Source organism: Eurosta solidaginis, chromosome 3 (assembly GCF_040869045.1).
Source record: "Eurosta solidaginis isolate ZX-2024a chromosome 3, ASM4086904v1, whole genome shotgun sequence".
Classification (NCBI taxonomy): Eukaryota; Metazoa; Arthropoda; class Insecta; order Diptera; family Tephritidae; genus Eurosta; species Eurosta solidaginis.
In genome coordinates, this window is record NC_090321.1 from 68,888,133 (window position 1) to 68,908,476 (window position 20,344).

Below are 20,344 nucleotides of genomic sequence, written 5' to 3' on the forward strand. Positions count from 1 at the left end.
ACAGATATTAACTATTTTTGCATTACAGAGTTTTTAAGTCGAGATTTGGTGGCGGTGCAAATCGATGCAAAGATCAATGGGGACGACTGCAGCATTGTGCTAGCCGCAGCCTATTTCCCGGGGGACGACAACATGGTCCCCCAGATAACGTACAGAAGCTGGTAGCTCTCTGCAGAAGAGCGAAACTTCCTCTAATCATAGGAAGCGATGCTAACTCCCACAATACGGAATGGGGCAGCAGTGATACCAACCAAAGGGGTGAGTGTTTGCTAGAATATATAGCCAGCAATGATTTAAGTATATACAACGTCGGGAGTAAACCGACGTTTGTTACGAGAGCTAGGGCAGAAGTCCTTGATATAACACTCGGCAACAACCTAACTGAGAATATGATCGCGAAATGGAGGGTCTCAGAAGAACCCTCCCTTTCGGACCACAGAATCATAAGGATTGAGCTGGGCGGTTTTTTTTTTTGTTTTTTTTGTTTTTTGCGGGGAGGCTGAAAAATGCCTAATGAACCATAATTGCTGCCGTCGCAGCAACCGTGTGTCCGTAGACTAAAAAACAGCCCCGTTCTGGAACCGTCGCCCACCCCGGCACCACTTTCGCATTACTTCAGGGTGGCGTTCCATATTTCTCATTTTTTAAGAGCCTACTGTTGTCCCTGCGTCCAGGTTCCCGCTATTTGCTCTGAGTGTCCATTTAATAGCCACTGCTTCGCATGCGCATTTCTCTGCGCTCCCTCAGCATCCATCAGGCGTGTCATTACTATAAATGCCATTTTGCTCACTGCAGTCCAGCATTCTTTCCTGTTGCACATATGTGAAACTAAATTTCTCGTGGTAGGTTCCTCCCCAAAGACTCCATGCAAGGTGAGTCTTTCTTCGTGGAAACGGGGGCAGTAGAACATGACGTGTTCTGCGTTTTCTAACTCTGTGGTACACATTGGGCAATGAGGATCTTCCTCTATCCTACGCTTCCATAAATACTCTTTGAAACCGCCATGTCGACTCATTATCTGCGTGAGATGGTAGTTCAGTTCGCCGTGCTTCCGCTCATTCCATTGAGCTACGTTCCAAACTAGTGTGAAAGTCCAACGCCCTTTACTCGAGGCCTCCCACCGTTCTTGCCACTTAGCTATTGTTTGTGTCCTTGCTCTTTTCTTGTCTTCTTCAGATGGTCGCTCGATATTAGTGTTATACAGATCGGCCATTTCGCTTGCCAGTAAGTCCACTGGGATTTTCCGGGTTAGAACCAGGATCGCGTCGTCGGACACCGTCCGATAAGCACTTGCTATTCTTAAAGAAGCAAGTCGGTACGCTGCTAATATATATTTTTGATGGGTCTGTTTAGATCCATACCACACTGGTGCTGCGTATAGTATTATTGAGCTGGTTACTGTGGACAATAGCTGACGTATAGCTTCGCTCGGACCACCAATGTTAGGCATTATTCGCATAAGTGATCCATTAACTTTGGTAATTTTCTCCCCCACCGCTCTGAAGTGCTCTTTGAAAGTTAACTTAGAGTCAATGTGCACTCCTAAGTATTTTAAGGAATCCTTTGAGGTGATTTGATGATCCCAGACAGTTAAGACTAACTCGTTCGCCGACCGTTTGGAGCTTACTAATACCACTTCCGTCTTTTGGCTAGCCAACTCCAGTCCTGTATTGGTCAGCCATTCCTTTATTCTTGCTACGGCGTCATTACATAATGCTTGAAGCAGGTCCATTTTCTTGGCCACTACTACCACTGCAATATCATCAGCATATCCCACAATTTGCGTGTTTTCTGGTAGATCTATCTTTAGCACCCCGTCATACATTACATTCCAAAGCGTTGGACCAAGAACAGATCCCTGTGGGACGCCTCCTGTGATTTTGTACTCTTTTGCTCCTTGATCCGTGTCAAAAAGAAGTACTCTGTCTTTAAGATAGCTACCTATAATTCTGCATAAGTAAGCTGGAGTGCCGAAGCTTTGCAGCGCTGCCATTATCTGCATCCAGTTCGCAGTGTTAAAAGCATTCTTGATGTCCAACATAATCAGTGCACAGAACTTCCTTTTATTTTGGCCTCCAGAGATAGCTTCTCTAGCTATATTGACGACTGTTTGTATTGCATCTACGGTGGATCTTGATTTGCGAAATCCATATTGACTATTCGATAAGCCACCTGGTCTTTCTAGGCGCTGTAGGCGCTCACTAATTATACGCTCGAAAATCTTCCCTAGGGAATCCAGCATACAAAGTGGCCTATATGAGGATGGTTGGTCCGGCTGTTTACCACGTTTCAGCAATAGGACAAGTCTTTGTCGTTTCCACGGGCGAGGGAACACGCCTTCTTGCATACAGGCATTAAAAAGATCAGTAAATAATGTAACCCTAGTTGTAATCGCGGCTTTAAGGGCTATGTTTGGTACTTCGTCGGGTCCTGGGGATTTGTTATCAGCAACTCTTTTTGCAGCGTCCAGCACCTCTTGCTCTGTTATTTGCGGAATTTCCGTACTTTCTAGATCCTCGCTTGGATAAGTCCAGCGATCTTGCGCCGGGAAAAGTGTTTCAACAATAATATTGATCAGTATCGGGCACGTAGGTTGCTGTGATATCGGTCCTTTAACTTTGGCCATCACAGTTCTGTAGGCTGATCCCCAAGGATCTAGGTCGACAGTATCCAGCAGTTCCCTAAAGCATAACTTCTTGCTCTTTTTTATGGCATTTTTAAGTGCCTTTCTTTGTGCGACATAGGTGCTGTGTAGCGCTGCATATCGTGGTGATGAGCGTGCCCTCTGCGCTATTCTTCGTGCTTTGTGGCATTTTCTACGCTCTTCCGCAATTTCGTCATTCCACCAATATACCGGAGTGCGCTGTGCTTTTCCGCGACTTCTGGGCATGGCAGCATCACATGCCATACATAGCAACTTAGTGATTTGAACCGACTGGTCTTCCGCATGCGATTCTCGTACTATGGCGTCCTTCCAGATAATGTCAAATATTTGTGGGTCGAAAAGGTGCTGTTTCCATTTCCTACTTTGTCGATGTCTTGCTGCTACCGTTCGTGGAGTTTCGAGCAGCTCTACGCTAATAGCTTTATTGAGCTGGGCGCTGTATCGGGGTAAACCAACCCTAGAAGAAATCCCAGGCAAACAGACTGGGACAGCTACAAAAGTATTATAGAAGCTAACATAGATAGCCTTAAGAGTAAAGGCAGAAGTACCAATTGTACCGAGTTAGAGAGCAGGGTGGAAAGGGCAAATCAAATAATGATAGATGCCTATAACTCCAGTTGCCGTGTCTCCTTGATTAAGGGTAAGAAGGCAACCCCCTGGTGGTCTTATGACCTGACGTTGCTAAGGAGGAAAGTCAGGAAACTCTTTAACGAGGCAAGGAGAACCGGCAACTGGGAGGAATACACCCAAAATTAACTAAGTACAATAAGGAGATAAGAAAAGCAAAAAGGGAAAGTTTTAGAAATTTCTGTGAGGGAATTTCCAGCACGCCTGCAGCGGCAAGGCCACACAAGGCCCTAGCCAAAGAGCAGAGACAGACAAACCTAGCAATTAGGCTTCCAGACGGTACCTATACCGAAACGGTGGAAGAGCCAGCAAAGGCTTTGCTACAAGCGCATTTTCCTGAGGCCTCCCCGCAAGTACCGGAACCTGTATTCCCCAGAGTTAGACCAACCCCATCGGACTGGCAACTAGCCAACTCTCTCTTTTGTGAGGCCAGAGTCAGATGGGCAGTGGCATCTTTTGAGAAATACAAATCTCCGGGGGTGGATGGCATCTACCCGGCGCTAATGCAGCAAGGGACACAGATCATCCCACATCTCACCAGGATCATGAGAGATAGCCTGGCACTGGGATATATACCCACGATGTGGAGAAGAGCAAGAGTAGTATTCATACCAAAAGTAGGTAAAAAGGACTATTCACAAGCAAAGTCCTTCAGACCAATAAGTCTAACCTCCTTTGTCTTGAAGGCAATGGAAAAGATAATAGACCAAGAAATCAGGTCGAACGCCCTCAAGAGCTGGCCCCTACATTATAGCCAGCATGCCTACAGAGCGGGTAGGTCCACGGACACAGCTCTGTACCAGTTAACATCTGAAATACAGAGGGCGTTCGAAACAGGGGAAACAGTGCTTTGCGCTTTCCTTGATATTGAGGGTGCCTTTGACAACACATCTCACGAAAGCGTAAACATAGCACTGCAGAGAAGAGGAGTTCAGGTGCCAATCCAGAAATGGATTGACAATCTACTCGGCACAAGAATCGCTGAAGCTCAAGTAGGCAGCAGCGCAGTTAAGTTTATTACAACGAGCCCAGGGAGGTGTCCTGTCACCCCTTTTGTGGAGCCTAGTAGTGGATGAACTCCTGCAAAAGCTATCAGACAGTGGCATAAGATGCCAAGGATATGCTGACGACATCGTCATAATTGCAAGGGGTAAATTCGAGAGTACGCTCTGTGACATAATACAAAGAGCATTGAACATTACAAGGGAATGGTGCGCCAATGTGGGTCTTAACATCAACCCATCTAAGACAACCATCATCCCCTTCACCAGAAGAAGGGTCCTACCAGCCCTGAGAGCAATAACAATATATGGCGTGGAACTAGAATATGGAACCGCAGTGAAGTACTTGGGGATCACTTTTGACACCAAGCTCTTATGGAAACAACACTTCGACTCCATGAAGACTAGGGCCACGAGGTCCATCATGGTATACAAACGTCTAGCAGGGAAATCATGGGGCTGTAGCCCCCACGTGCTAAGATGGATGTATACCATGATAGTAAAACCTATGATAACATATGGCTCAATAGCCTCGAGAACAACTCGGGACGAGGCAAGCACTGTCAAAACTTCAGCGACTGGCATGTGTGTGCATCACGGGAGCCATGCGCACATGCCCCACAACAGCGCTGGAAGCTATCCTCGATCTAACCCCGCTGCATATATCGATAGAGCAGTCAGCCAAGCGAGCCCTCCTTAATATCTTCAAGGTGGGCTCGGGCAAAGGTAAAGTCATATCGTCCCGGAACATGGAGGAATTGAGAGAGTAGATCCCAATCTCTCAACTCCCGAGGGATGACATCCTCAGGTAGATAGTATATGAGAAAAGATATAAAGTAGAACTGGGAGACAAGGGTACGTGGGAAGAAAACAGAATTGAGAGCATTCAGCAGCTAAACAGTATAGTATGGTATACCGATGGCTCGAAGACCCCAGAGGGGATTGGATCTGGAGTCGTTGGACCCAGAGCCAAGATATCAATACCCCTGGGAGCATACCCGAGCATTTTTCAAGCGGAGGTATTCGCCATAAGCCAGTGCGCGAACCTGAACCTTCAGCGGAAATACTCCAATGAGAAAATTGCAATACTCAGTGACAGTCAGGCCGCCCTCAAGGCCATCTCAGCATTTGAAATAAAATCAGCACTAGTCCTTGAGTTCGTGGAAAAGCTGAATCAACTAGGAGCACACAATGAACTACTGTTGGCCTGGGTTCCTGGCCACAGGGGAGTCGAGGAAAACGAGCAGGCGGACAGCCTGGCCAGAGAAGCAGCAACGATACGACCTATTGGTCCTGAGCCATTCCTGCCAGTAGGCCCACAGGAAATTAGGGGGCATCTATTAGCTGAAGAAAAGGAAAAGAGGGAAGAACACTGGCGTAATATGCCAGGCCTGAGACAATCTAAGCTACTGTTAGGGGGTTACTGCACAACTCGATACAGGGCATTTATAGGCCTCTCGAAAAATAACCTATGAATTCTAACAGCTATTCTTACAGGACACTGTAGACTGAACAGCCACATGCAAAAGCTGGGTATAATATCGAACAACACATGCCGATTTTGTGATCGATCAGCGGAGACGGCGGACCATATCCTCCTGGAGTGTGATGCAATCTCAAGACGTAGAGCTAAGTTTATGGGCTCACCATGGCCAGAGCATTCTCACATCAAACTCCTCAAGTCAGGTAAACTGCTAGGGTTCATCAGTAATGTCGGCTTGGATGAGGTGTTGTGAAGCAGATGAGGGCACAATAGACCAATGGTCGCAGTGCGATCCTCAATTAATTATCTATCTATCTAACACCCTTTTCCTTATGGTCCACCCCTGTTGAAACAGCAAGTTTCCTTGGACTCCCGTTAGAGAATATTGATGACAATTTGTGATCGGTCGCGGCTGTTAGGTGGGGCGAAGCATTGCTACAACAAAAACAACAACCAGAGAAACACCTTGAAACGTTATGGAGTAACTATTCGGCAAAGGATCCCGCCCTCGAAATCATAAGTAGTCCAAGTGGATATTATTGCGTAACTCATAGGTGAAAATAGTATAATCCTACATAATTAAAATTTACAAGGACCCTGGATATCTTTTTTTTAAATGCAGACCAAAATTTGCAGACGATTGTGTTCGAAACATTGATTTCAATAGTCTTCGCTAAACCAAAACGATATTTTAGAATGAAAGTCGACCGATTTTAAGATGTTAAGGTTATACGCTCAGTTCAAACAGTTCAAAACGTTTGCTTCATCAGTTTTAGTGTTCTTGTGAAGGACAAAGCCTCGCCTGGTAAATATATGTGCCTACGTATTCACATATGTAACAGGATCCGAAACGTGTAGGTAACATTTAAACTTGGTTGATAGGCTAGAATCACTGTGATTCACTCCAAGGGACTAGTTGGGATAGGGCCGCCAACTTAAGGAAATGTCAACCTACTAAAGGATTTTGCATAACTGATTTCGCAATGTTGTTTACGCGGGTTGTTGTTGTTGTAGTAGTGCTTTGAAGGGATCGATAAGCGCAGAACAAAGCTAATGGCTTCCGCTGCCCAATTATCAACCTCACCTACCCATGGGGAATCCTCTTGCAAATATTAATGTATATATATAGCAGTCGTGGCTTTGGCGAACCCCAGGTTCCTTATAGAACTAGGGAAATGGGGCTGGATGGCCCGAAACCCTTCGGAGATTGTCTCTATCGCTACAACAACAACAATAACAGCGTGGTATTGCAGAAGGTCTATGTACTGGTTTGCGATTTTCTACACAACATTTGAATAATGTAGCACAGTGTACGGCTTAGTTTTTAGATTAATTTTTATTCGTGAAATGCGTTATTTAGAAAAAACTGAATATAAAAAAATAGCTTGAATTAAAAAATTGGTATGTCCATCATTGTACTGCTTTTTTATCTGCGCCCACGTGCAGCTAATTTGGCATTTACTGTACGCGTCACCGCTGAAACACCCTCTTCAAATTTTGTACGGAACAAAACATTAGCGTTATTAAACATGCCATCCTTCAATGAAACGATTATAAATTGTGAACCTGTAAAATGTGCTTTCAACATGTTGCCTATATTTTGTGTATGTGACATATCTAATGCAGCATCAACTTCATCGAGTATATAAAGGGGAGCAGGTGAAAACTTCAGCATAGCCAAAACAAGCGATAAAGCAACCAGCGAACGTTGACCACCTGATAGCTCACTAAGCGACTCCTTCCATACACCGTTGAAACCAACATTTATTTCAAGACCAAGCAATTGACCCGATTGTTTGACAGGATGAAGACGCGCTTGTGCACCTTGCAATAGAGTGCTAAATATGCTGCTAAAGTTCTCGTCAACAACTTTCCATGCCTTCTCCACTTTCTCACGTTTTTTTTCATCCATTTTACAAATAATATTTTTAATTTTTTCTTTATCTTGTTCAACAATTTTTTTACGACGCATTGTCTCCTGATATTGTTCCTCTTCACGATCCAGCAATATCATTGCACGCAAATTTATGTGCCGCTCCATTTTATCCTTTTGTTCTCGCATTACTGTCAATTTTTGGCCTGCCTCAATTGGATCCTCTTTTGAGTAATCATATCGGGTGTTCTTTGTGCCAAAAAATTCGCGGTCCTCCAATATCCATGGATATTTCTCTTCGAGCGATTCGATTTTGCGGAATGAGTCTTTACTATCGTTACGTACTTTATTCACTTCATTTTCTTTTTTCTTAATTTCCAAAGTCATTTCTTGACTGTTTTTAGCCAGTTTGTCTTTCTTAATTAATAGATTCTTTAGCTCTTTATTTTGTGAGTTAATTTTATCCTTTTGTTCTTTTATTCGTTCCTTCAGAGCAGCTACTTGATCTGCGATGGTTGTGCTACTAGCATGCAATTCTTCCAAACTTGTTTTCATTTTAGTAATATTTTCCTTCATAGCGTCACGTTGTTCTGTAGTCGTTCTAATACTCTTATGTAATTCATCTATTTCTAATTGTAATGTTTCAAATTCTTGTTCGCGTGTTTTCCAGTTGTTGCGCGACTCCTCCGACTTCTTTTTTGCTTGCTGCATAGCTTCAGATGCAGCTTTCAATTCACGTTCACGGAAACCTTTAGCATCAGCAAGTTTTGCTTCGATATCTTTGATTTTGTTGCGCGCAGTTTTTTGTGTTTCTCGTGCTTTAGTAAGGTCACCTTCGAGAGTTTCGATTTGATGTTGTAACGCCTTTATCTCTTCTTGATTTTGTTGGAATGTGCTTTGCGCTAAACGCTGTTGACACGCATTCAATTCATGCTGGCGTAACTCTAATTGTTCCTTGATGCGATTATAGTTGCGAGCTGACTCTGTCACCATGCTACAGAAGAGAAATACAGCTAATAAATGCACGAATATACTTACAAATGGAAATTATAAGCACAAACCGTAATTGTTGCTCAACATCATGCAACTCCTTCTTGCGTATCGCGATTTCTCTTTCCAATCTCTTTATTTCAGCTAACTCTGCCAACACATTGCTGCCCTTTGGACGTGACCCACCCGAAAGAGTACCCTGTGGATCAACAACGTCCCCTTCTAAAGTAACGGAGCGTGAGTATATGTTTCGATGATATGTAACCTTTTTGGCAATGTTCAAATCACGACACACTAAAGTGTGACCAAAAACGAATTTCATTACTGGCTCAAAGCAACGATCATATTCGACTAACGACAAGGCAGATTGTACATTCTCCTTTCCAACCTGAGAGGAAAAAAAATCAGGTAGGTATACATACATAGGTAGTTTCTATGCGCACGAAGTAACAAAATTTCAAAGAAAAATAAAAAGCGCTGTGCCTGATCGTATCACCTTCTACCCCCAAAAACTCACCATCTATTCAAAAACTAATATCCAATAGCAAACTGGCTAAATAAATTGAAACCAGCTTCAACAAGTACCAAGGTGACTTCAAAGCTAGCGAGAGCAAGTAATGATTCCTTCGCGAATGTACAGACTTATCTAATCTTAAAAGGTTCTATTTGTGAGACGGATGCATCCGCACCCCAAACATACATACACCAACAAATCAATAACCCGGTATCCGGAACGCTCTTTGCGAAGATTTCAATGGAAATGGCGCAGGTGCGGCTTTCACCACGAGCCATTTCATTTGATTATTATGCCAAACTTCTGAAGTGTTCGGATACCGTTGCCGCTAAAACCACTCCTATAACATAAAGGCAGAGAAGAAAGCCAAGAGCAGTTTGGGTCATCTTGCATTTAAGTGGAAAAGGCGCTTAAAAAGTCGCATGTATAAAAAATTAATAAGTTTTTCACTTACCAAATTTTGAGCAAAATCCACCACACTCTGATCAATGGGATGAGAAGTAATTTTATTCATTGGTATAATAGTGACACGATGCTGCAGTTGACCCTTTTGTAGAATTTTTTTGCTGGTTATATCGTCATCAGTAACATAGCTGTATAGCTAGAAGAGAAAGTAAGAGTGATATTTCTTAGATTTTTTACAGCAAGAAATAGACACACTTACGCTGCCACCTGCGGTCATCATTAGAGCCAAGTTATTCTTTTCGTCGCGTACATTAAATAGCTTGCCAACCATGCCACGCATTTTGGAACGATCGAAATTAGGTTCAGGATCACGATATTGCAGTTCGTAACGATAAGCATTACGCCGATCTAGCTGGTTCTTAAAATCGCGTATTTCCTGTTGTAATACATTTTTGCGTTCCTGCAACGCCTCAAAACTACCATCCTCATAATCGATTGCTGACATTTTTTGGCCTAGACCTTGTATTTCACGTTCTAACTTTTCACATAGCTGTTGATCTTTAGCGTAGATTCCATCTTTTGAATTTTTATCATTCTCACGTTGCTTCAAGACATTTTTACAATGTGATAACTCCATGGTCGATGTTTTAAGTGTAGTCTCAGCTTGACTAAGTTGCTGTTTTGCATCTGTGGATAGATTAGGACTTTTATATTAACCAAATAAATATGCATATTAATGTCAGTCTGCAACTTACTTATCAGCTGATCTTGTAATGAGCACGACTGTCCATCGTCATCCACCGATAAACCTTGTGTAACAGCTTCAAATTTCTTCTGTGCATCATCATATGCACGCGCATCCTGCTCATCAGCTTCTTTCAGACTCTGAAAAAGGTCATGCACTTTGGCCATTTGCATTTCTTTGGCTTTAAGCGCTTTCTCGTCTTCTGTTATATTCTTCTCTAAGGTGCGTAACTTTTTCTGCTCTTGATCGATACTAGTTTGTGCTGATTTCAAACTGCCTGACACTTTGCCTTCCTCCACCACATGTTTGGTCAGTTGTTCTTCTATTTCTTTCAATGCACCTCCACTATCGGAATCTATTTGAGTTTGTACTTGTTTTGCTGCTTCCTCAATGCGTTCAGTTTCCGCATTATTATCTTTTATGGCATTTTTACAAGCTTCAATGCGATTAGTTAATTTTTCAATATTTTGTTCAATAGAACGTAGCGCATCCTTCTGTTTGGTATAACGAAAGGATATGTGTATGCGTGTTAAATATTCAATATCGCGACATATCTTTTGAAATTCTAAATATGCTGAACGTTCCTGGCGTAGTTTCTCCAATTTGGGTTCGACTTCTTCCTGTAGGAGAGTATTTGTTTCGCGCACTTTAGCATCCTTCTTTTCAATTAGCTTATTGGTGGCCTCGCGTTTTGTCTCATACATACTTGTACCTGCTGCTTCTTCGATCATTGATAATATTTCTTGTGGTTTCATATTCAACACCTTTGTTATACGTCCTTGCATAATCAAAAAGTTTGGATTATTTACATTCAGCTGGACAGAGCAAAAGAAATCCGAGACTTTCTTATTTTGCACAAGCTTGCCATTAATCAGGTATTTGTTTTTGCCACCGACAACAATTTGCCTTGTAACAGAGATTTCGCGACATTTTTCATAGCCCAACGGGCATTGATTGGGATCTGTATTGTCAAATATGAGTGTAACTGTGGCCTTGGTAACACCGGCTTGGCCACTTTTGTAAACGAGATCTTGCAGTGAGGCGGCGCGTACCTATGAATGAGATTAAGCAATGCATCTTGCAAGGATCTTGTTAAATATTGGTAAATACCTGGCCTAAATTCATTATACCAAGCACAAAACATATTGAATCCAATATATTCGATTTGCCGGTACCATTCAATCCTGTGATCGCTGTGAATTCACTATCGAAACCATGAATTTCAGTGCGTCGCCCGTAGGATTTGAAGCCATCTATTATGACCGACTTAATATACATTTCACTTCTCCTAATGCCCGTGGTGACTATAACTTCGCCAATTCTGTAAACAAAAAAATTTTACCAATCCAATTAGCACGCTTTCTTTCCCGCCTGCAATGGCGTACTTCAGCTTAACTGGCTACGTTAAACTATACAAAATGAAAATGGCCTTACCAAATTACGCAGAAAACTGTTACTGAATTCACACAAGCAATATTTTTAGTAGTAAACAAATAATAATTTTGGCAAATAAAACTTTAGCAACTAGTGATGGAACGATATTTCACTATAGGTGATTGCATCGCCGCGAATGAAAAATAGCTATAGTGATAGCAATTGCGTCATCAGGGGCAATTCTATCCAATAAAGCTGGAGTCATTGGTGCCGTAGCCGTATGTCGAATCGCTGTATCCGTATCCCTTAAGCGGCAAATACACGACACGAACATTTCCGCGAACATTCCCGTTATGTCATGTTTCTGCGACCTTTTCTGTCGCATTAAGTAATTTGCGTGTTAAGCTAGAGACATTGGTGCTTTATCGGTAACCGTATCGGTGACCTTTTAACAGCTGATTCGACCAACCTTATGAGAATCAATGCAATCGATTATTGGTGCCGGTAAGGTCGTAACCGTATCGTAGCCAACCAATTGGGTTTTGGTTTACCGTCGTAACGATAAACAGCTGATTACGTTAGGGATACGGATACAGCGATACGACATACGGCACCAATGACTTCGGTTTTATTAATGGACTCTACTCATGCGGTTTGAGAATAAAATGGCGGACAGTGCGTGAGTCGAAATGACAAAAATTTTATTAAAAATATTTAAAAATACTTACGAATTGTGCGCGTTATCAGTTCATCGTAAAAATATGCAAGTTGTGCGAAGAAAGATTAATTTGCTATCGGGCAAAAATCATAAAAAACAATAAAATAAAAATATACACTTTGTGCAAGAATATACATATAATTGCTATCGGGCATAATCAAATTTAACATTAATATGTTAATAAATTCATTCAACACTTTATGTCTCACTTTAATTATTATTCAAACAGTCTGGCAACAACACCAGAGTACTAGCGAGTTTTGCATATTGCTTCACATCCGGTACTTTACCTTCCTTATACTGTTTTCACACAGATGCTTAATGATCTCATTTCACCTTCTAATGAAATCGTAAATTTTTTGCTTTCACACAGAAGTAACTGCTCGATTAGTATGAAGGATGAAATGTCAAGCGAATAAAATGACAATGCTATATGACAGACAATCATGGCGATACAAGGTGGCAGCATGGTGACATACCTACAAACATAAAAAAATTCCATGTACTTGTAAATTCGATGGACAAATGTCAAAATCGTACTGCGCCGGTAGTTGATGTATCAAATCAAATAAAAAGGGTTATAATCAGCTGTTCAATGCGGCCACCTTGCATCGTTCCGCCATGTAGACAATGACATTTACTTTGACAAATGACATTTTTAAGCACTGAACACTCCAAAAACTAAAGCCCCCATTACTGATACTTAGCATAGACTTGGCTTGACTTGGCGTAAACTTGGCAACTTAGCCACGATTATACTCCACTTGGCGCATAAAATCTGGCATCATAATCAGCGTTGAAATTTATTTTTAAATAAATGTCAATTTGTATGACAAAATGAAATGGAATCAAACAAATGGCATCTCAAAATGTAAACGTCACTTAGAACTTACATAGAAAATCAAAATTCAACAGTTAGTTAAGTTTTGAGTAATCGGTAACATGCAATGTTCATTTAACGGAACTGTAAGTGACAGTTCGCAAGCCAAGTCAAGTCTATGCTAAGTATCAGTAATGGAGCCTTAAGAAGCGGAAACGGAAGCGGAACGCTGCCAACAGAGTTGCATTGTGTTTTTGACTTCATTAGGCATTCGATTAGCTACTAATGAAATAATTATGGATTCGAATTTTGTAGGGAAGATTGAGCTCAATAAGCATCTTAATGTAGAAAACTGCCTTTATTATTCAATAAGCCGTCTGTGTGAAAACAGTATTAGAGTTAAATATATAGAATCATTGTGAATGATGACTAAGTGTGTTATCTTATCTGTCAACTGCCTGACAGGCTGTTCAATATGGCTACTTTTCAGCGTTTTGACAGGCTGTTCAATATGGCGGCGCCTATCTTCAGCGGGTGATAGAAAGAGATACAGAATGAGACAGCGATAGTCATTTACAAATCAGGTGATCCAATCACTTTGGAATTTTGACGTTTATGCAGAAGATATCACACTTAGTCATCATTCACAATGTATAGAATAATAAAGAAGAATGAAGAATAACGCATGCATACCAAAGAGGATAGATATATAAGAGGCGTCAATCGTCAAAAAGTAGCGCATTTGCTCGCTGGAACGAAGTAACGAATGTTGACTGAGACATAGTCGGCCAGTTGTTGCCCATTTATATTCGTATTTCATTTTACTCATTTGTGGTGTATTTTCTTGGCGGCCATTATGAATGTGGGGAAATATGCCAAAATGAAATGAGTATCCATATTTACTTGAGCTCTTTGCAGATTTTGAGTTTTTGTGTATTTGCAGCAAATTGCAGAAATTTTGCTTATATCTTTACAAACAAAAACCAATTAATTTGCCCAAAATATGCCCTTACATGAAACGTATGTAAATTAATCATACATTTATGAATTATCCCATACCTTTTTGTTAATAAATTAAAATGTTAGGAAAATGTATGCAAATTCAAATATGCATGCAAATAGTGTTTTGCCGACGGCATTTGCACACTAGGAATTTCTGTGCAAACGAAATCCATTGTATATTCATAAGTCGTTAATTTGCATAAAATGTATGTTATCACTGCACAACACAAACCACTTGGTATGCAAAAGCCATTATGACACACATAATTACATATGTACATACGTATGCCACATGCCACACACAATGTCTTTGTACCAGGGATGCACCTTAACGTTAAGCTAATCGTTTATCAAAAAATTTCTACCGTTTCCGTTGAAACACTTCGAAATATTATCGATAAAGAAAATATCAAGATAAATTGTATCTCGTTTTTAACCGAAACGAAAAGCTTTCGTTAACGTTAAAAACGTTAACAAAAACGTGATACTTTATGTTTGAATTGTGCTGGCAATGCTATAGCCATGGTGAAGCCGTAAGGTGGTAACAACGAGCGCACATACACACACAAACTCCATATAATTTGTTTGTGTAATTCGTTGGTGGTAATGTCAAAAATACTCTGAGAAATGTTCGTACTGTCAAAATTCATGAGAAAAGTTGCAATCAGCTTGGCTAATACTTTCACCTTTAATGACTCCGCCATCAATCAGCTTTGCCAGCATAGTTTGAAATTAATAATCAACATAAACGATTTGATTTCGTTTTGATATGGCAGAAAACGAAACGAAATCATTTCGTTAATTTGACGTTCTTAACGTTAATAAACGAAACAAAATGACTTTGTTTCGTTTATTAACGTTAATTATCGTAACGAAATGATATCGGTTCGTTGGTTAAGCATGCCTGCTTTGTACAAACCTCACTTCACTTCACTTTGTAGTTTTCTACACTTTTTAACCACTTCACCGCACTCAACACAATTATTATTACAATATTAAACATTTTTAACGCAATTTACCACAAATTAACACTTTATTTTAGAGATTTACACAATTTTTCACTTTTTCACTGTATTATTGTTTTCATTTTTACTTTGTTTTGGCTGATTTGACATTTTGCAGAAGTTCCAGCCACACTCAACCAAAACTCAACTTCCACTCAGTCAATTTTTATTTCCCCACACCTCGCTGTCAAATTGCGGACAAGATGTGAAGGCAACTGGCCGACTATCTCTCGGTTAACATCGAGTAAAATTTCTTTCAGCGATCAAAAATTTCTGAATATATCTATCCTCTTTGGTATCACACTCAATGAGATGAAACTAGTTGAAATAGATGTCTATGCATCTTTGTTTTATAAATTTTGCTAATTGAAAATGCTTTGATTTTTAAATGTAAGATGAATCAACCCAAAATAAATCTGTATATGTAACACCATAAAAACATGATTTATTTACTATATTATACTACACCGATGTATTCAGAAATACTCCGTATGAATTTATCCTGAAAGTTGTATTCGGCTGCATAATATTTGTATAGTAAAGTGAATCAATTTTTAATGAAAAATACAGAGGAAAAATATAGCAAATTCTTCAAACTATTATACAAATATTCTTTAGCAGAAAATTAGCCACCCACTTCAGTGCCCTAGAAATTAGCCGGAGAATTCAACCATATACAAACCATATGACAAAGCTTGAATTGCATTCTCCCAAAAAACTTAAATTTTGAGTTAATCTGTTTACAATAAGACGAGTGATATATGTTTCTATAATTCTTTTATTTTATAAAACTGTTAACGGCTACAGCCTAGAAGTATTAACTTATGAATAACACATGCATTAGTTTCATGTCCGAATCAGTTTTAGCAAGCGAAAAAATGCTATTGTTTCTTTGTTTAGGCCAACGTCCCATCTTATTTCTATACCCTCCTGTGTTTGCGATCCTTTTAAATTTTTATCGTATTCTGTTTCTAGGCCCACAAGTGGACCAAAAACTATCTCGTATTGATAACCATCTTCATAACGCAATAGCACTTGTGATGGTTCAGTGTCTATACCTGGCTTCTCTAAATCCTGAAATGTTGCATCGATATTTTCCTTCCATAATCCCTCTAATTTGTTTATTTGTGCTGCTGATATTTGTCGTGCACGCCACTGCTCTTGCTCGGTAGGCACCTTAACAAACCACGGCAAACACGAACGATCAGTTATAACTGGCTTCCATTGTTCTTGATCCCAATTCATATACATTACGTACGCCACACGGGTAAAATTTTAGTACTGTTTCTCGAAGTGGACCTTCAGAATGTAGGGTGACTTCCCTATGTTTAGCCCTCACCGAAAGTTTAACAATTTGGGATCAGGATGTGCTTCCACGCCCATTGCAAAACTATTTTTTGCAATTATTGCACATCACTTCGTCGTCAAAATTGTTGTTGCATAAGTTTGCTTTGTTCCGTTCGCCGTTTCCACAATTTCTCTGTACAAAAAGCATACTTTTTTCGCCCTTATTTACCCCTATCTGTTGACGAGAAATTTTTTTCGTTGTGCAGTTCTTAAGACAACTATCCCCATTTTTCGATAATAGCTGGCAAACTTTTGTAAAAGTATATTTTCCAATTTTCGAGAAAATTATTCCTTTTTGTCGCCAATAAACTTTTTTACTCAGTCGGAAATAGAGTTGGGTCGTTTCGTTCTGAACTTGTTCAATTGACCGGGTCTCTCAACTGAACAAGTGAACTAGATCTTCGATTTCGGTTCTTTTTGTTCTTTTAGTTCATTTGTTCTTTTAGTTCGTTTTATCTAATGTTATTCTTTCTCTCTTCCCGTTCGCGAACACTGTAAATTCATACATACATACGCAGAAATTCACAGTGAGCACGAATGTCGATAATGCCACTTACACTAAAGATTTGTGTGTGGCACTGCTACAACAATATATGTATGGACTATTTATGAAAAACATGTTTTGTAAGAAACTAATTATTACATTTATTAAACTTGGAAAGTTATTATCTACAATTTGTGTCTGTACTCTTTCAATTTCCTGGGTCTTCCGAAATTTGTAACTTTTTTGAAGTTAATTATACATATATATATTAACTTATTTATTCATAACACATTTAAATATACCTACACAAAGCATTGCTGAATACACACCCCCATCTATACTTGTTGGCTTTTTTCGCGGGTGCGAGCAGCAGTGATCAAATTTCTTGAAAAAAAAAAAGAACAGATGAACAAAAAGAACAACTTGTTCGTTCATCAGAAAAAGAACTAAAGATTCGAATCTCTGAAATGAACGAAAAAGCACAACTCTAGTCGGAAAGCAAAGCACATAGATGAGAACTGATGAAAGATATTTCACTATCGATAATTGCATCCCCGCTATCAATATTAGTAGCCGTGTTTTTTAACACGCGTATATCCGTTTACGCTTAAACTTTATATTGACTGCTAAGAGACAAACTATAAATACACCTCTGTAATTGCTGCGCATAAATTTTGTCCTACTAAATTTCAATACGCATTATACTCAGATGTAACTGAAATATGTGTCTTTGTTTCACCCTGTACACTAATTCTATGTATTATATGTGTGTCCACAATTCATCGCAACTGATTCAGCTATATGTTATACCCTATGGCCATCAGAGCGTTGCGTCTCCGCTTTTCGGTACACCCTGTTGCTGTAGCTAGTTGTTTTACCACAGCCGCTAGATGGGTCTCCTAAGCATTATCTAAGCGAAGATAGGCGTTTTTTAACACGCGCAAACGAAACGTATACGCGCGTGTTAAAAAACACGGCTAGTATTAGAATTTCATGCTAAAGGAAAATCGCCAATCGCTATAATCGCTATTGGCGATATTCTGCCAGAGGTGATTGCCATTCAAAAGAATCGAATGAAGGAAAATCGCCAATCACTGATATTTTTGGATTGCAATAGCTATAGCGCTATAGCTATTAGCAATTTGTCAATAGCGGCGATGCAATCACCAATAGCGAAATATCGTTCCATCACTACGGCTGCCTAACGATCCAAAAATTCCAACATCTGCTTAACAGTGGGCGTCTCTGTCTGCCTTTGGAGCTCCCACTGTTTGCTTGTCTCTGGATCTAAACGCTCGTGTAATAAATGGACCACCATCATGTCCCAACCTTCAACTGGAATGCCCTGGGCGCGCAGTTGGCGTAACACTTCGTGTGTCACGTTTGACATCCGCTGCAGATCATTAGGACGAGGGGCACTTTCAATAGCTGGAAGCCTTAATAGCTCTCGTAGGTGCTCGCGACATATGGGATATTTCCTGTCGTACAGTTGCTTAAGCCTGTCCCATGCTTCGATATAGTTGTCATCAGTGAGTTGCCATTCACCCAAGGTTCGCGCCGCCTTCCCCACCAAGGACTTCTTTAAATATGAAAATTTGAACGCAGGAGAAACGTTTTCATTATCATGAATAGCCGCTACAAACCTGTCGCGAAACCCAGACCATTTCGTGAGGGTCCCGTCGAAATCCCCCATGTGTTTTTCATATCATGCTGGCGGTACGGTAGATTCACTTGCACAGCCATCGGGGGTTGAGCGGTTGGCATGGCTGACTGTGCCGGAGACAATTGCTTTATCTTTGCTGACAGCGCCGCTAGCGCTGCGTAATAACTTGATTCTACTGTTGCCGCTATATCATCATACGTACTGGCCTTCTTGGAATCTCGCTCCATTTGCTTTTGATGAGCCTCAACAAAACGCTCATAGTAGCTTCTAACTTTTCAGCTCGTACTTGCACCTGTTCAATAGCTGCGTCGGCAAATTCCACCTTCTGGGTATACTCTTCAATTCGTTTAATCGACTTGAAAAGGCTCTCAATCACACCCGCCATTTTGGATAGCTATGACTTATTTACTCGTGCTGGGAGTAGAATGAATGAATTCTATTAATCGATCACAATCTCGAACTTTCTGCTGCCTTGCAAGCACGGAGCCTAGCTAATAAGCAATACATGTGCATGTATACATATACGTACACACAAATCTACAACCCCCTTTGCCATCAACAGTCTCTCTCTTTCTCTTCTTAACATGCTCAAACGTCTCTATCGCAAATGTCATGTTGAATCTATACCAGCATTGGACTTTTTCTCACTTGGCCGAAGCCATCTTTCGCAAATGTCCCGCTGAATCTATGTCAGCATTGAACTCTTTCTCACTTGCCTGAAGGCATCTTTCACGAATGTCCAGCTGAATCTATGTCAGCATTGGACCCTTTCTCACTTGCCCGCAGGCATTTCATCTCCATCGTTGAATTCAAAATCCCACGTCTAAACCAAACGCTTCCTCGAAAGTACACACACACATACCTATACCATCTTGTACGCTACTATATTCAACGGCAGGCGCGAAACTGCAGTGCAGCGCCACCTCGGCACTCTCCCGAGCGCACAATCCAACAGCATGACCGCCTGAATCATTGCGATGCTAGTGCCGGAGTCACCCTTACCTCGCCATCACAGGCAATCATCTACAACCGCATGGAAACCTTTTCCACTACCCCAAGCTATACTTACATGGATCTCTGGACACAGCAAATTCTTGCTCGGCTGCAAATGCGTAAGCCGGACACCAGCTCTTCCACTACTCACCAACAAACTCCCGGCGTCTTCCTTTCCTTTATTCCTTCGATTTCCTTCCAAATCTCCCATTCACCTTATCCGGCTCTACATGGACCAATGTTTCCTGCGCTTGTACCAATGATAAAATCCACCAGAAAAAGTACTCAGCAAGAAAATTACACAACGTTGCCTTTTTCAATTTTTTGTTTTTATTTAATAATAAAAATGACAGCTGACCACAAGCTGCCATACCAATTCTTATTTCTATGCAACCCGCAGGCTGCCAGATTTTTTTATGTCTTATACTTAACAGTCATTATAGAAGCGTAATACTGTTTTCACACAGAAACTTAATGATCTCATTTCACCTGCTAATGAAATCGTAAATTTTTGCTTTCACACAAAAGTAACTGCTCGATTAGTATGAAGGATGAGACAGACAATCATGGCGGAACGATACAAGGTGGGAGCATGGTGACATACCTACAAACAAAAAAATTCCATGTACTTGTAAA

At 40.7% G+C, this 20,344-nt stretch overlaps 1 protein-coding gene across 8 annotated transcripts; it reads right to left on the bottom strand.

The window, feature by feature from the left end:
• Window positions 1-7,093: 7,093 nt before the first annotated feature.
• On the bottom strand, window positions 7,094-20,028 carry SMC2 (structural maintenance of chromosomes 2). 8 transcript variants are annotated; one of them, XM_067772198.1, is made up of 8 exons: window positions 19,860-20,028; window positions 12,406-12,468; window positions 11,414-11,624; window positions 10,314-11,355; window positions 9,818-10,245; window positions 9,608-9,754; window positions 8,711-9,027; window positions 7,094-8,643 (listed from the first exon to the last, which is right to left on the bottom strand). In XM_067772198.1, exons 3-8 carry the CDS (start codon window positions 11,579-11,581, stop codon window positions 7,203-7,205), a joined length of 3,543 nt encoding a protein of 1,180 aa, XP_067628299.1. In that variant the 5' UTR covers window positions 11,582-11,624; window positions 12,406-12,468; window positions 19,860-20,028; the 3' UTR covers window positions 7,094-7,202. The 8 variants fall into 8 exon arrangements, with proteins under 8 accessions (XP_067628299.1, XP_067628295.1, XP_067628296.1 ...); XM_067772194.1 differs by lacking the exon at window positions 19,860-20,028 and adding an exon at window positions 15,137-15,457; XM_067772195.1 differs by lacking the exon at window positions 19,860-20,028 and adding an exon at window positions 14,275-14,451.
• Window positions 20,029-20,344: the final 316 nt, after the last annotated feature.

Coding starts and splice junctions, on each gene's coding strand:
- SMC2 (XM_067772197.1), bottom strand. CDS start 11,581: ATGTATATTAAGTCGGTCATAATAGATGGCTTCAAATCCTACGGGCGA. Junction 9,755..9,817: donor TGATGACCGCAGGTGGCAGC/GTAAGTGTGTCT, acceptor TTTCTCTTCTAG/CTATACAGCTATGTTACTGA. Junction 9,028..9,607: donor TGGATTTTGCTCAAAATTTG/GTAAGTGAAAAA, acceptor TTTTCCTCTCAG/GTTGGAAAGGAGAATGTACA.